The sequence below is a fragment of the Bolinopsis microptera genome, chromosome 3, assembly GCF_026151205.1.
Source record: "Bolinopsis microptera isolate Bmic1 chromosome 3, MBARI_Bmic_1.0, whole genome shotgun sequence".
Taxonomy (NCBI): Eukaryota; Metazoa; Ctenophora; class Tentaculata; order Lobata; family Bolinopsidae; genus Bolinopsis; species Bolinopsis microptera.
This window is the reverse complement of record NC_087074.1, coordinates 16,564,430-16,580,655: the sequence shown is the minus strand read 5'-3', so window position 1 is coordinate 16,580,655 and position 16,226 is coordinate 16,564,430. Positions and strand designations below refer to the sequence as shown.

Genomic DNA, 16,226 nt, shown 5'->3' with positions numbered 1-16,226 from the left:
TTAAGATGCCTTGCACAAGTTGTTGGGAAAGGCATGATATCTTAGCATGGGCTAGTAACCATAGTAACATGGGCTACCAACCATAGTAACATGGGCTAGTAACCATAGTAATATGGGCTAGTAACCATAGTAATATGGGCTACCAACCATAGTAACATGGGCTAGTAACCATAGTAACATGGGCTACCAACCATATTAACATGGGCTAGTAACGGCTTTTAACGGCCAGGTAGCGCAGTTGGTTAGAACGCCTGTCTTACAATCGTTAGGTTGCGAGTTCGAAACCCACTGACTGCCTGGTCGTGGGGTGAGCGTCGTCGACGTTCAGCTAAGAATCATGAGTGGTCTATGCAGCCCCCCGGTCTACTCAGCCGAATACTCGAGAAATCGGGTGTGAGGGTTAAATGAGGAGCTGCACATTGCAGCAAAGTCTCGGACGAAGAAAGTATGGTACACACTACCTTAACCGTCACTGGCCAAAAAGATCCTTCGGCTTCCTGTAATTGGCTGGTTGCACTTGTGTAACATTGTGGCTGTTGGAATACACCGAAGTAAAATAAGTGTCTAGATAAAAAAAAAAAAACCATAGTAACATGGGCTAGTAACCATAGTAACATGGGCTAGTAACCATAGTAACATGGGCTAGTAACCATAGTAACATGGGCTAGTAACCATAGTAACATGGGCTATTAACCATAGTAACATGGGCTAGTAACCATAGTAACATGGGCTAGTAACCATAGTAACATAGGCTATTAACCATAGTAACATGGGCTAGTAACCATAGTAACATGGACTAGTAACCATAGTAATATGGGCTAGTGGGCAATTCCACCGTGACGGACACCACGATTATGCCATTTTTTAAAGTTCAAACGAATGTTGTGCTCAGGATGTTGCTTCTATATCAGCTTAAACTATTTATTAGTCCACATTTAACCTTTCTATAGGTTGTGTGAAAATTTCAGACCCCTACCATTATTACTTTCTGAGATAGCACCCCTGTGACGGACGCGACTTAAATATGACACTTTTTTTGGGTGTCTACTCAGAAGGTACCCAAATCTATCTCAAAACGTTATCTATTATCTCTAATTTGGACATGCAGTGATAGAAAAAGGTTTAGGGATTTCTGAGATACCATTTTTTTGGAGAATGCTCAGTTTTTGTTTGCGTGGCGCTATTTTCAAATTGTGACAGACGTGACTGTGACGGACACACGTTTTTTTTTCAATTTCTCCAAATCTTCTATTTGACACTTTTATCTTGTTCAGTGACCTTCATTCTATATTTATGCCAATTTTTAGGCCGCTAGTACTTCCACGAGGTCTGCAATAGCCAAAATCGTCCATTTTGGGCATACGCGAGGGTATCAATCTAGGGGCAGCAATTATTTCTCTACTTGAACAAATTTATAACTCTGGTAAAACCTTCATCTCTGTTCAACACATCACACTGTTGAGACCATCTCCCAAAAGTTTCATTACTTTAGTGTTTAAAATGTGGAAGATATTGAATTTTTACTTCAAAAATATGCGAAAATAGGGTTAAGTCCATTTTTTGTGCCTTTTACCCCTGAAAAAGGTTAAGGCAAATAAAATGGCAAAACTCAGTAAATTTAATTATTGAATTGTATATGATGTTATTTGATAGTCTAGTCAACATAGTCAAACCTTATTTGACTTCAATTTGTCTTGGTTTTAGTCAAAATAATGGAAATATGGATAAAAATGGCTTAAAGTGAGTCGTACGCCCATATATGGGCATATACAAAATTATACATAACTCAGTCATTTTCTGTCCAATTTTCGATTTGACAACATCGTTTTGTTAAGAACGGTCTCAGCTTTAACAAAAATGCATTTAAAGTCTGTTAAAAGATTTTTTGGAGCATTTTCAAAAAAATTTGACGGACGCGACAAGTTGGGACCCCCCTCCCAAAAATTTTTTCTTAAAAGATACAAGCCTGATAATTTCTACGGTACTCCCTTACCTTCAGAAGAGATAGGTTACAGTGGTTTTTTGAATATAAATAGCACTATGTGGCTCTGAAAAAACTTTTTTGCTTAATTTTGTGACAGACGCGACACCATCTTTGTGGAAATTTTTTAGAAAAAGTATTTGAGTAACGGTTTTGAAACTTTGCATGGCTCTCATTCTTATGCCTATGCTTAAGTGTATGGAATTTCATAGAGAAATATTGCTGCATACCCAAACTATGGCCCTTTGAAAATTTGAATGATTTTTTCCATTTCCGAGTAGTGTTCCTTTGAATGAGAAAAATCAAAAGTTAATGCAATATGAAACAAAAAACTTTTGTTGACCTGTAAGGTTAAGAGTCTAATGAACATATTTTAACCAAAATTAGGTGCCTATCTTAACATTTTTCATTTTCACCAAGTGGAACCTTACCGTGGAATTGCCCTAGTGACCATAGTAATATGGGCTAGTAACCATAGTAACATGGGCTAGTAACCATAGTAATATGGGCTAGTAACCATAGTAATTTGGCTAGTAACCATAGTAACATGGGCTAGTAACCATAGTAACATGGACTAGTAACCATAGTAACATGGGCTAGTAACCATAGTAATATGGGCTATTAACCATAGTAACATGGGCTACTAACCATAGTAATATGGGCTAGTTACCACAGTAACATGGGCTAGTAACCATAGTAACATGACTATATGAGAGGGTAGTAACATGGGCGAGTAACCATAGTAACATAGGTTTGACTATATAAGAGGGTAACCCACATGCCACAAAACATAAGTCAGGCTCCATAGGTTTGACTATATAAGAGGGTTGCCCACATGCCACAAAACATAAGTCAGGCTTCATAGGTTTGACTATATAAGAGGGTTGCCCACATGCCACAGCTCCACAGGCACTATTAAGACGAGGTTTGAAAAGCAAAGCCAGCTTTAATACTAAGGATTGAGGGGCAGCCATACCAAGTTGCTCTCTAGACAATCCGCATAATTATTCAAATCGTCCTAAACCTTAACCTATCACATTATATTTAGGGGACCAAACCCGAGTCACATAGACCATTACTCATTCTATACTGTTGAATTATTTATTTGTCTACTAAACATTCTCGCCCCGGTTCTAGACTCTTATGAATTAAAGAAATTTTCTATCTTCCTACTGAACATAAGAATAATGCACACCAAATACGGAGCGCCCTTTAGCAGCAAATCAGTGTCACATGGACCATTGCTGATAATGCACATGAATTATTTAGTTTTGAGGCTCCACCATTGCTGATAATGCACATGAATTATTTAGTTTTATTATAATGTTAGTTACTGGGTCCATGCATAGTTTGAGCGTGTATTTGAAGTAGAGAACATCAGGCTTCATTCAAGATGCCTTGCACAAGTTGTTGGGAAAGGCATGATATCTTAGCATGGGCTAGTAACCATAGTAACATGGGCTACCAACCATAGTAACATGGGCTAGTAACCATAGTAACATGGGCTAGTAACCATAGTAACATGGGCTAGTAACCATAGTAACATGGGCTAGTAACCATAGTAACATGGGCTATTAACCATAGTAACATGGGCTAGTAACCATAGTAACATGGACTAGTAACCATAGTAATATGGGCTAGTGACCATAGTAATATGGGCTAGTAACCATAGTAACATGGGCTAGTAACCATAGTAATATGGGCTAGTAACCATAGTAATTTGGCTAGTAACCATAGTAACATGGGCTAGTAACCATAGTAACATGGACTAGTAACCATAGTAATATGGGCTATTAACCATAGTAACATGGGCTACTAACCATAGTAATATGGGCTAGTTACCACAGTAACATGGGCTAGTAACCATAGTAACATGGGCTATTAACCATAGTAACATGGGCTAGTAACCATAGTAACATGGACTAGTAACCATAGTAATATGGGCTAGTGACCATAGTAACATGGGCTAGTAACCATAGTAACATGGGCTATTAACCATAGTAACATGGGCTAGTAACCATAGTAACATGGACTAGTAACCATAGTAATATGGGCTAGTGACCATAGTAACATGGGCTAGTAACCATAGTAACATGGGCTAGTAACCATAGTAATATGGGCTATTAACCATGGTAACATGGGCTAGTAACCATAGTAACATGGGCTAGTTACCACAGTAACATGGGCTAGTAACCATAGTAACATGGACTAGTAACCATAGTAACATGGGCTAGTAACCATAGTAATATGGGCTATTAACCATAGTAACATGGGCTAGTAACCATAGTAACATGGGCTAGTTACCACAGTAACATGGGCTAGTAACCATAGTAACATGGACTAGTAACCATAGTAACATGGGCTAGTAACCATAGTAATATTGCTACATCTTATCACACAGTGAACTCTAGAACAATATAGAATATAACAATATATAGAACAATAGAAAGAATGCGTTTCTAACAAGTCTGGTTAAACTGCGTACATAACGTATGCAGTAACCATAGTAACCATAGTAACCATAGTAACCATACTACCATAGTAACACGAGTAGTAACATAACGTATAATGGAGGTTACCAATTGAAGTCACAATATAAAGGATGGTCTAAAATGAACATCGAACTTAAACGTTTGATCGGGAATAATCACAAAGGGCCTGGAAATATGGAGGGTATCTTAAAATATTCGCTGAAGCGTAATTAGAGACCCCGCTAAAACTTATGTTTTTGATTAAAGGACCCAAAATAACACCGAACTAAATTTTCACCTTCTAGTTCCCTTACCATAGTAACCATAGTAACCATAGTAACCATAGTAACCATAGTAACCATAGTAACCATAGTAACCATAGTAACCATAGTAACCATAGTAACCATAGTAACCATAGTAACCATAGTAACCATAGTAACCAGCCCTCTCTTCAGGTGTACTATTACCAGTGTTTGCGATACTAATGGGACGTATAAAGAGAGTGGAGACAGTCAACACCAGGGTACAGAGACTCTTCAGGGACTTCTGGCAGATCTGTGTGGTCATGAACTTCGTTACTAGAGGTAATACTCATCAATACAATACAAATACTAGAGGTAATACTCGTCAATCATGAGATCGGTTGACTGTGATAGTTTTATTAATTCTGTTGCATTTGAGATTAGTTAGTGGTTAAAGAAGTAAAGATACGAACCAATTTTGACATTCCGAAACAGCTATCTAAACACGTGATAGTAACACGTGATAGTAACAAGTGATAGTAACAAGTGATAGTAACAAGTGATAGTAACACGTGTAAACACGTGACAGTATCACGTGTATAAACACGTGATAGTAACACGTGTATAAACACATGATAGTATCACGTGTATAAACACGTGACAGTAACACGTGACCCCCAGGACTGGGTCAGTACACGGAGGAGTGGTATGCAGGAGTAGAAGCAGTAGCCTGCAAGACACCCCTCATGTCCTCAATGGGAGCTGACACATTCCTCCAGCACGATCTCCAGTACAACTCTGCTCTGAAGCTGGAGGGTATAGCGCAGGAGGGCGAGTTCAGGGTGGCTATCAGTGAGCATCTACACGCTCCGGAACTAAATGCTATCATCTACAGGTGAGGTGGTGTTGGACTACCGCTAGTGTGCTATATTATCTTCTATTAGCTTACACGAAGAGGACGTATCTCGAAACTCTTAATCAGACTTTCAACATTTATTAATATTAAGGACCGAAATTGATTTCGTACATAATGCGGTTGAAAAACCACCTTTTTGCCGGTTCCAGTATTGCGCAATAACGATTTTTAAATAGGCTCTTAACTATTTTTCAGTGTTCCCACTATTATAAGCCATGCTTGAGTTTGATATAATGTTTCAGGATGAACTATGGGCAGTGCACATTCTTCCTATCAGCCTACCATATCGAGCTGATGAGAGTCTCCCAGCCTAACTACACTTGCTACCACCTCTTTCACTATTTACAGGTGGGCATACAGTTTAGAATGTGTGAATTTAGACAGTGACTATTCAGGAGAACTGCTCGGGTGGAATAATGTATTTGAGCCCCTTCCTCCCTTAAACTAATAATATCTGCGCTACAGGACAAGGGAATCCAGAAGGATAAGTCGGGTATATACTCCTGCTTTGAGCACATGTGCACACACATGTTCCAGCTACATATTGATCACGTCACACAACAGGTACCTTCTTCCAATGTTATAGTACATTCTTCCAGTGTTATTCCAGTGTAGTGAGTGTAGAATTAGGTTTAAGCAGTGTTATTCCAGTGTAGAATTAGGTTTAAGCAGTGTTATTCCAGTGTAGAATTAGGTTTAAGAGCTCTGATTTATTCACAGTGTACATTTAAGTAATTAATTTAATTGTTCAATATCGTTTATTAAAATTATTATAACACTCGTGATTTTGTAGTAATAATCAGTAAATTAGTAATAACTAAGGATCGTTAGTTTTTTGGACTGCTTTATAAATATTGTTCTGAACCAGAACTTTAACTTGTTTCTTTCTCAGTCACGTGACGAGGGAAGACAAGCCCACCTTGAGAACCTGGTCCAGTTCCTACTGGTAAAGTTTAACCACTGTGTTAAGAGAATAAGACTCACTGCTGACAAGTGGCTTAGTAAGCTGATAGACAAGTTCAACCATTTGCTGTGGAGTGAGGAAGTACTGAAGTGTCTTACCCACCTTACTCAGGTACGTGGTGTGTAGTCATACTCAGGTACGTGGTGCGTAGTCAGCGTGTAGTCATGCTCAGGTACGTGGTGTGTAGTCATGCTCAGGTACGTGGTGTGTAGTCAGCGTGTAGTCATGCTCAGGTAGGTGGTGCGTAGTCATGCTCAGGTACGTGGTGTGTAGCCATACTCAGGTACGTGGTGTGTAGTCAGCGTGTAGTCATGCTCAGGTACGTGGTGTGTAGTCATACTCAGGTACGTGGTGTGTACTGTGTAGTAATACTCAGGTAGGTGGTGTGTAGTCAGCGTGTAGTCATGCTCAGGTACGTGGTGTGTAGTCAGCGTGTAGTCATACTCAGGTACGTGGTGTGTACTGTGTAGTAATACTCAGGTACGTGGTGCGTAGTCAGCGTGTAGTCATACTCAGGTACGTGGTGTGTAGTCAGCGTGTAGTCATGCTCAGGTACGTGGTGTGTAGTCAGCGTGTAGTCATGCTCAGGTACGTGGTGTGTAGTCAGCGCGTAGTCATACTCAGGTACGTGGTGTGTAGTCAGCGTGTAGTCATGCTCAGGTACGTGGTGTGTAGTCATACTTAGGTACGTGGTGTGTAGTCAGCGTGTAGTCATGCTCAGGTACGTGGTGTGTAGTCATACTCAGGTACGTGGTGTGTACTGTGTAGTAATACTCAGGTACGTGGTGTGTAGTCAGCGTGTAGTCATGCTCAGGTACGTGGTGTGTAGTCAGCGTGTAGTCATACTCAGGTACGTGGTGTGTACTGTGCAGTAATACTCAGGTACGTGGTGCGTAGTCAGCGTGTAGTCATGCTCAGGTACGTGGTGTGTAGTCAGCGTGTAGTCATACTCAGGTACGTGGTGTGTACTGTGTAGTAATACTCAGGTACGTGGTGTGTAGTCAGCGTGTAGTCATGCTCAGGTACGTGGTGTGTAGTCAGCGTGTAGTCATGCTCAGGTACGTGGTGTGTAGTCAGCGTGTAGTCATACTCAGGTACGTGGTGTGTAGTCAGCGTGTAGTCATGCTCAGGTACGTGGTGTGTAGTCAGCGTGTAGTCATGCTCAGGTTCGTGGTGTGTAGTCATGCTCAGGTACGTGGTGTGTAGTCAGCGTGTAGTCATGCTCAGGTAGGTGGTGCGTAGTCATGCTCAGGTACGTGGTGTGTAGTCATGCTCAGGTACGTGGTGTGTAGTCATACTCAGGTACGTGGTGTGTAGTCAGCGTGTAGTCATGCTCAGGTACGTGGTGTGTAGTCATACTCAGGTACGTGGTGTGTACTGTGTAGTAATACTCAGGTACGTGGTGTGTAGTCATGCTCAGGTACGTGGTGTGTAGTCATGCTCAAGTACGTGGTGTGTAGTCAGCGTGAAGTCATACTCAGGTACGTGGTGTGTACTGTGTAGTAATACTCAGGTACGTGGTGCGTAGTCAGCGTGTAGTCATACTCAGGTACGTGGTGTGTAGTCAGCGTGTAGTCATGCTCAGGTACGTGGTGTGTAGTCAGCGTGTAGTCATGCTCAGGTACGTGGTGTGTAGTCAGCGTGTAGTCATGCTCAGGTAGGTGGTGCGTAGTCATGCTCAGGTACGTGGTGTGTAGTCATGTTCAGGTACGTGGTGTGTAGTCATACTCAGGTACGTGGTGTGTAGTCAGCGTGTAGTCATGCTCAGGTACGTGGTGTGTAGTCATACTCAGGTATGTGGTGTGTACTGTGTAGTAATACTCAGGTACGTGGTGTGTAGTCATGCTCAGGTACGTGGTGTGTAGTCATGCTCAAGTACGTGGTGTGTAGTCAGCGTGAAGTCATACTCAGGTACGTGGTGTGTACTGTGTAGTAATACTCAGGTACGTGGTGCGTAGTCAGCGTGTAGTCATACTCAGGTACGTGGTGTGTAGTCAGCGTGTAGTCATGCTCAGGTACGTGGTGTGTAGTCAGCGTGTAGTCATGCTCAGGTACGTGGTGTGTAGTCAGCGTGTAGTCATGCTCAGGTACGTGGTGTGTAGTCAGCGTGTAGTCATACTCAGGTACGTGGTGTGTAGTCATACTCAGGTACGTGGTGTGTAGTCAGCGTGTAGTCATGCTCAGGTACGTGGTGTGTAGTCATACTCAGGTACGTGGTGTGTACTGTGTAGTAATACTCAGGTACGTGGTGTGTAGTCAGCGTGTAGTCATGCTCAGGTACGTGGTGTGTAGTCAGCGTGTAGTCATACTCAGGTACGTGGTGTGTACTGTGTAGTAATACTCAGGTACGTGGTGCGTAGTCAGCGTGTAGTCATGCTCAGGTACGTGGTGTGTAGTCAGCGTGTAGTCATACTCAGGTACGTGGTGTGTACTGTGTAGTAATACTCAGGTACGTGGTGTGTAGTCAGCGTGTAGTCATGCTCAGGTACGTGGTGTGTAGTCAGCGTGTAGTCATGCTCAGGTACGTGGTGTGTAGTCAGCGTGTAGTCATACTCAGGTACGTGGTGTGTAGTCAGCGTGTAGTCATGCTCAGGTACGTGGTGTGTAGTCAGCGTGTAGTCATGCTCAGGTTCGTGGTGTGTAGTCATGCTCAGGTACGTGGTGTGTAGTCAGCGTGTAGTCATGCTCAGGTAGGTGGTGCGTAGTCATGCTCAGGTGCGTGGTGTGTAGTCATGCTCAGGTACGTGGTGTCTAGTCATACTCAGGTACGTGGTGTGTAGTCAGCGTGTAGTCATGCTCAGGTACGTGGTGTGTAGACATACTCAGGTACGTGGTGTGTACTGTGTAGTAATACTCAGGTACGTGGTGTGTAGTCATGCTCAGGTACGTGGTGTGTAGTCATGTTCAGGTACGTGGTGTGTAGTCAGCGTGTAGTCATACTCAGGTACGTGGTGTGTACTGTGTAGTAATACTCAGGTACGTGGTGCGTAGTCAGCGTGTAGTCATACTCAGGTACGTGGTGTGTAGTCAGCGTGTAGTCATGCTCAGGTACGTGGTGTGTAGTCAGCGTGTAGTCATGCTCAGGTACGTGGTGTGTAGTCAGCGTGTAGTCATGCTCAGGTACGTGGTGTGTAGTCAGCGTGTAGTCATACTCAGGTACGTGGTGTGTAGTCATGCTCAGGTACGTGGTGTGTAGTCAGCGCGGCATGTAGTCATGCTCAGGTAGGTGGTGCGTAGTCATGCTCAGGTACGTGGTGTGTAGTCATGCTCAGGTACGTGGTGTGTAGTCAGCGTGTAGTCATACTCAGGTACGTGGTGTGTAGTCAGCGTGTAGTCATACTCAGGTACGTGGTGTGTAGTCATGCTCAGGTACGTGGTGTGTAGTCAGCGCGGCATGTAGTCATGCTCAGGTAGGTGGTGCGTAGTCATGCTCAGGTACGTGGTGTGTAGTCATGCTCAGGTACGTGGTGTGTAGTCATACTCAGGTACGTGGTGTGTAGTCAGCGTGTAGTCATGCTCAGGTACGTGGTGTGTAGTCATACTCAGGTACGTGGTGTGTACTGTGTAGTAATACTCAGGTACGTGGTGTGTAGTCAGCGTGTAGTCATGCTCAGGTACGTGGTGTGTAGTCAGCGTGTAGTCATACTCAGGTACGTGGTGTGTACTGTGTAGTAATACTCAGATACGTGGTGTGTAGTCAGCGTGTAGTCATGCTCAGGCACGTGGTGTGTAGTCAGCGTGTAGTCAGGTACGTGGTGTGTAGTCAGATTGTATTCATACTCAGGTACGTGGTGTGTACTGTGTAGTAATACTCAGGTACGTGGTGTGTAGTCAGCGTGTAGTCATACTCAGGTACGTGGTGTGTAGTCAGCGTGTAGTCATACTCAGGTACGTGGTGTGTAGTCAGCGTGTAGTCATGCTCAGGCACGTGGTGTGTAGTCAGCGTGTAGTCATACTCAGGTACGTGGTGTGTACTGTGTAGTAATACTCAGGTACGTGGTGTGTAGTCAGCGTGTAGTCATGCTCAGGTACGTGGTGTGTAGTCAGTGTGTAGTCATACTGGGGTTAGATACTGTAAGGTAAACTTTATTGTGCTAACGTTCGAGTTTTTACTCTGCTGCTCTGACCACGATTAACTTGATTGTTTTGGCGACACTTAATACGAAGATAAGACGTCAAATAATGGATAACATGGTATGTACCACCACAGGAGCTAGTGAAGGCGGTTAAGAACACCACATCAGAGCAAGGTATCATTAGGGAGGTGTCTGTACCTTACGAGCCGGGTACAATGAACATTGCGGAGGAAAACCAAGAGAGACAGAACATGCTCAATGACTTCTCTAAACGGTAACTTTTCTTCTTTCATTGTCTAAACCCCTACCCTTCCTTTGTTGTACGTAAGCAAAACTTAACATAAGTTATAATTTCAGATTCGCTGCTATTCTGAAGGAGTCAGTGAAATTTGCGCCGCTTGAAAAGCTGGAGAAACTACAAGATTATGAAGATCAGTTGAAGAGCTCTATTAAAGGTAACCCCCCTACTGGGACCGATCTCAATATATTGTATTACTTTTCCTTCACTATTAACTTTCACTATTAACTTTCACTATTAACTTTCACTATTAACTTTCACTTTCACTTGTACTATTACACGGCTAGATAAGTATCGCCCAGATTCTCCTGGACTGCTACTATCATTTAACTTGACCACACATTCCAGGACTGAACATCTCACTAGAGGATATGAACATTCCGATGGACAGGAAGATGGAACACAAACTGTATTACAACGCTTCCCTGAACAGTGCTACAAACCGCAGCAAGGTAAATATAAAATGTTGTCTCTTTGCCACCGACAAGCCTTTGTGTGGATTTTCAATATAGCACCATGCACATACTATATTTTATACATCCATATCCCGGAGTGCTGCGTGGAGAAGAACATATGATATTCGCCCGACCGAAAATTATCTGATAACTCATATTTTCTATATACTGGTCGATTGTCAAGATTAGAGACCACCCCTTCGAAATGTCGATATTCTCCTCCTTCTTGTTGTTAGAAATACTCTTACTGTTTCTGACTTATAACTTTCTTCAGTTTTACGGTCACATTGAGGGGATGAAGAGTTTGGTAACTTTTCAAGGAGCAGATTTTGATTTTGTCGGCATGGTTCTCAAAAAGATGGAGCAAGCTCTCACTGAATGGAAACAGAATCCAACTGGTGCGTGTTGATGTTATCTTATAATTCAGCTTATAGCTCAGCTCTAAATTCTTCCATGCTCATAAGTCTGGATCTCATGAACAGTCGGCTATTAATCAAAAAAACTCTTATTTTCAAATCCTTTTTGCACTTTGATTTCATCTAGAATATCTCTTTAATATTAGTCTAGATTATGATTCACTCACCTACAGGCTCTATTGAGGCTATCGAGGCGGCTGTAAACCACACAGCAGCATTCCTGATATGTGAGGAGAAGTTAAACAGGAAGGCACTCCGAGCGCTCTGTTGGGTTCCTGTAACCTGCTTCACTAAGGAGTCCGTCAGGGTAAGTTAATCAGTATTTATGGTAATCGTAACCTTTATATTCCGTCTTTCTCTTTTCAATGCTCCCATTATATTTCTAACTAAGTCTTGTTTCTCTGTTGCTCCGAATTCACCGGGAGGAACGTTACAATTCAACTTTAATTCTTAGCTTATGTCGTATTGTTATTAACAGATCGCAGCTAACTGTTGGGAGTGGACGGTATCTAAACGTCCTGAGTTTGAAACTCAGCTGCTGATGGAGAATATAGCTGCTTGGAAATGGACCGTAAGTTTAAACGATCAGTGGTGTAGCAAAGCTTCCCTAATGTTCCATAATGTTTTAAAGATCCATAAGAACCATTCATTTATATTTGATAAATTAGAAAGGAGGGGGGTGCAATGACCATTTGTGTCAGTTAATGTAAATTTTGGGAATTTTAGTCAGAACGACAGACATTAATTGTCAATTTTTAAAATTCCCATCCATGGAACGAATTTGATTTCCTATTAATGTTTCCACAAACAAATAAAACTCGAAAATAACTTCCAATCAAACAAGTACAACAAACAACAACACTAATTACGATAAAAACATGTTTTGAAGTGTAACTTTAGAAAAACACTTAAAAGTTATCAAATTATGACTCTAACTTGTCAGTTCTCTATTATGAATGCAGTTACTTACTCTGCTGCAACCTGGCTTCAAGTCAGCTGCAACCTGGCTTCAAGTCAGCTGCAACCTGGCTTCAAGTCAGCTGCAACCTGGCTTCAAGTCAGCTGCAACCTGGCTTCAAGTCAGCTGATTTCAAGTCATCTGGTTAAGCTGGTCTCAAAATTCTTTCTAGAGTCTGCTTAGCTAATTTATCTTTTTTGAAACTAGCATAAATGATTGGGAATGATTGAGGAATTTTTTCAAAAAAATACCTACCCATTTTTTCATGGTCATAGTCAGTGTTACCTTCAAGATCAACACACCCACCAAAGAGGTCGCGAAGTGGTGGATGTAGTGAAACTGCACTGGTCCAATGTTCTGAAAGGTTCCGAATTGTCCTCATTACACCATTAAAAATATTCGACTTCCAATAATCAGGTGTGGGCTTCTTTAAACTTTTGCTGTACAACTCTACATACTTCCAAACCTCTGATATATCGTTATGAAACTCCTTGCCAGAACATAGGTCTTTCCATAGTGATCGAAGCATGGTTATAGGGATAGGTGGCTTCGACCTGGAGTAGTCCTTAAAGACGTTGAAACGCTCACCGACGTATTTCTTTCTCTCGGCATAACTCCAAAAGAACGGATGCTTCAAAATCTCGTCAGCCGTAGGACGGATTTTTGGATCAGAGCTAACACAACCATCGATAAGTATGTCAGCTAAAATGGTGTCCCCATAAAAGGTATGATGTGGGTCCATATTTTCATATAAATATGTAACTCTATCTGATTCCCTTATATTGTGATTTCTTACATCGTCCTCTCCAAAGGGATGAATTTGACCACTTCGAGATCTCTTGAAAGACATAAAAAAATGGACAATACATCCAAAAGCAAAGATATCCATAGCAGTGGGTGTTAGGAGAGTTTTCCTTCCCGACAATATTTCTTTTGGCATCCATCCATTACTTCCAATCAGACTCCGTGAAGGCTTAAATTTTTCAGACTTGTCGAATTCTTTGCAAAGACCAAAATCTGATATCACTGCCTTTAGCAAACCGGTATTACTTTCATCCACAGTTACAAGAATATTCTGAGGCTTTAGATCTCTATGAACTATGTTCTTCTCGTGAATGTACTCCAAGCCATTAGCAACACCTAATAGTAAACTTTTTCTGGTGGACCATAAATGAGTTTTATACTTTTTAAATGGTTTACCATCAATTAAAAAATTAAATGTCCTTCTTGAGGGAGGGTGTTACAATATTTACCAGTGATCCTTTGCATAACTGCAGAGCAATTAAAACAAACTGGCCTCTTTTCTCTACATCAAAGTATTTGATAACATGTTTATGAGAAAGGTCTTGTAATGCATTAATTTCCCGTAATAGTTGTAACCCTTTATCCGGTATTATTATGATTTGCTTGACAGCTACGTTTTCAACTCTACCAGTCACTTTCCTTGTGAATCTGCCGCGATATACCAATGTACCATTGCTACCAGTTCCAAGATGATCTGGCACATTATTAGGATTGTACTCAATTGCTGAAGTTTCAAGATCATTTGACGCATTGCCAGCGTTAAACTCCGTCAGTGAAGGTTCAATATCGTTTGACCCGATCGATAAAGTTACAAGATCGCTTGACGCATTGTCAGCGTTGTACTCAATTGGTGTAGCCATAAACCTAGAGTACGAAAAAAATTAGCGGAAATTACTCTATATTGTATTAGCTCAATTTGCGCTATATCTATTCCTATAGCATTTATGTGAAACTTTTAAAGTTATGAGAGAAAATGTGATTTTTTTGGCTTTGCAGATAAAAAATTACTTTTTTACCATAACTTTAAAAGGAAGCATTTTAAGGTGTTATCTGCCGTTTTCTGACAAAACTGGTTAAGTCAGATTGTGTCACACAAAGTTCATTTTGTGCAAATTGACTTTAAAGATTTCAATTCTGTAATTGCTCTGGGCTAGCTGCTGTCAAATTTAAACTGCACCCACTATTTTTATAAAGTGCTTTGTCGACTTTTGAGACTTATGACAAGGTTTCATCATCCTAACTTCTCAGAAAGTGCCTCAAAATCTTAGTTGGTCGATACGTATTCGCACCCGGTACGGGTACGCGCGTACCGAGTTCTGGCCCCGATAGCGGTACGTGCATACCCGCACCTGCACCCGAAAACTCAAAAGTGAATTTGAATTTTTCAAATTTAAATTGAAATTTAGAAACGCGTGCGCGCCACTCGTGGGTATTTTTACCTCTAATAACTTTGCGGCTTGCAATTATAAAGTTTGTAACAAACGGGTGGAAGACCTGTGGTTTGTTACAGACTTTATAATTACTTTTGATGACACTGTTTGATGAACTGTGTTATCTTTGCGGATGTGTAATTGTTGAATTCCATTTTTAATATTTACTATTGTCTTTTATTTTGTCTCTGAGATAAGTGAATTCGTTTGCTTTTTAATTTTGGCGTACCCGTATCTGCACTGGGAACGGGTGCGCGTATATTGCCGTATTTGCGCGTACCGACTGAAATTGTGGTGGTACGCGTACCCAAGTAAGCTTTTTTGACGTATTGACCCACTAAGCTCAAAATCACAAATAATAGTTTGAATTTCTTAGAAAAGTGCTTAAGTACAGCCACATCGGCAAAAACTCCACGTTCTGATGAAAATGACCCGTTCAAACCATTGGTCATCGAAAATAAGACGAAAAATTGGCCTTAAACTGTTGTGATGAAACACTGGTTGTAATATTGGGACACGCTGAATTAAAAATTTGAAAATTTCGTTTTCTGAGAAAAGTGCTTAAGTGCACCAACATTAGTGGGAACTTTATCTACAATCATTCTGACCCTAATATTTTACGACAAATTTATTGGTGATGGTTTAAGAACACCAAAACACTCCCTTCTCCTCAGCGGATTAAAAACTAGTGGCAACGAGCGGGAATGAAACGTTGCAATTCCTTATAAAATTTTGTTTTCGAATCGGAATTCTACTAGCATTTTGACGCTTGTTTTGATGAAGAGTCGATTGGTGATAGTACGGGATAATAATAAATAAGCTTCTTTCTTTAGAAATTATATTAAGAACTCAGATGAGGCTTTCTTCATAAAGGCCAAGGTTTTGCGAATTATCTATATTATATTTTAAACTTGACTAAATCCCCCCGGCAACGTTGACATAGAATATAAAACACTGAAAATCGACCTAAAAATTACCCTCTGGCGTGACCAATTTCAGCTCGCAAATGGAGTTGAAACCTCGCCATTTTTAGCAGGGTTGTAAAAAAATGATAGGAATAGGCTATAGCATTCTTAGAATTTTGATTAAGGCTTTAGATTTTCTATAATCAACGTCGGAAGTGAGGTAAAATAAACATTAGAATAATGGCGTTATTAAATAGCAAAGATAAACGGCGACGTTGCTTAGGAACATCAAGAGATTGCACGTGCGCGA

The 16,226-nt window shown here is 41.2% G+C and overlaps 2 protein-coding genes across 18 annotated transcripts in view; one reads left to right on the top strand and one right to left on the bottom strand.

Annotated features, from left to right (window-relative positions):
* The window catches only part of LOC134812705 (POU domain, class 2, transcription factor 2-like), a 1,142,226-nt gene that overhangs the window by 788,354 nt on the left and 337,646 nt on the right, over positions 1 to 16,226 (bottom strand). The window lies entirely within an intron of this gene.
* LOC134812700 (phosphatidylinositol 4-kinase alpha-like) overlaps positions 1 to 16,226 on the top strand; it is a 75,131-nt gene that overhangs the window by 22,195 nt on the left and 36,710 nt on the right. For all 17 annotated transcript variants that reach the window (XM_063820223.1, XM_063820222.1, XM_063820221.1 and 14 more), the window contains 11 exons: positions 4,908 to 5,036; positions 5,376 to 5,589; positions 5,853 to 5,958; positions 6,076 to 6,174; positions 6,503 to 6,685; positions 10,785 to 10,924; positions 11,008 to 11,105; positions 11,297 to 11,400; positions 11,678 to 11,801; positions 11,993 to 12,126; positions 12,298 to 12,390. In XM_063820223.1, the coding sequence (XP_063676293.1) occupies positions 4,908 to 5,036; positions 5,376 to 5,589; positions 5,853 to 5,958; positions 6,076 to 6,174; positions 6,503 to 6,685; positions 10,785 to 10,924; positions 11,008 to 11,105; positions 11,297 to 11,400; positions 11,678 to 11,801; positions 11,993 to 12,126; positions 12,298 to 12,390 (1,424 nt within the window). The remainder of the gene's footprint in view (positions 1 to 4,907; positions 5,037 to 5,375; positions 5,590 to 5,852; positions 5,959 to 6,075; positions 6,175 to 6,502; positions 6,686 to 10,784; positions 10,925 to 11,007; positions 11,106 to 11,296; positions 11,401 to 11,677; positions 11,802 to 11,992; positions 12,127 to 12,297; positions 12,391 to 16,226) is intronic.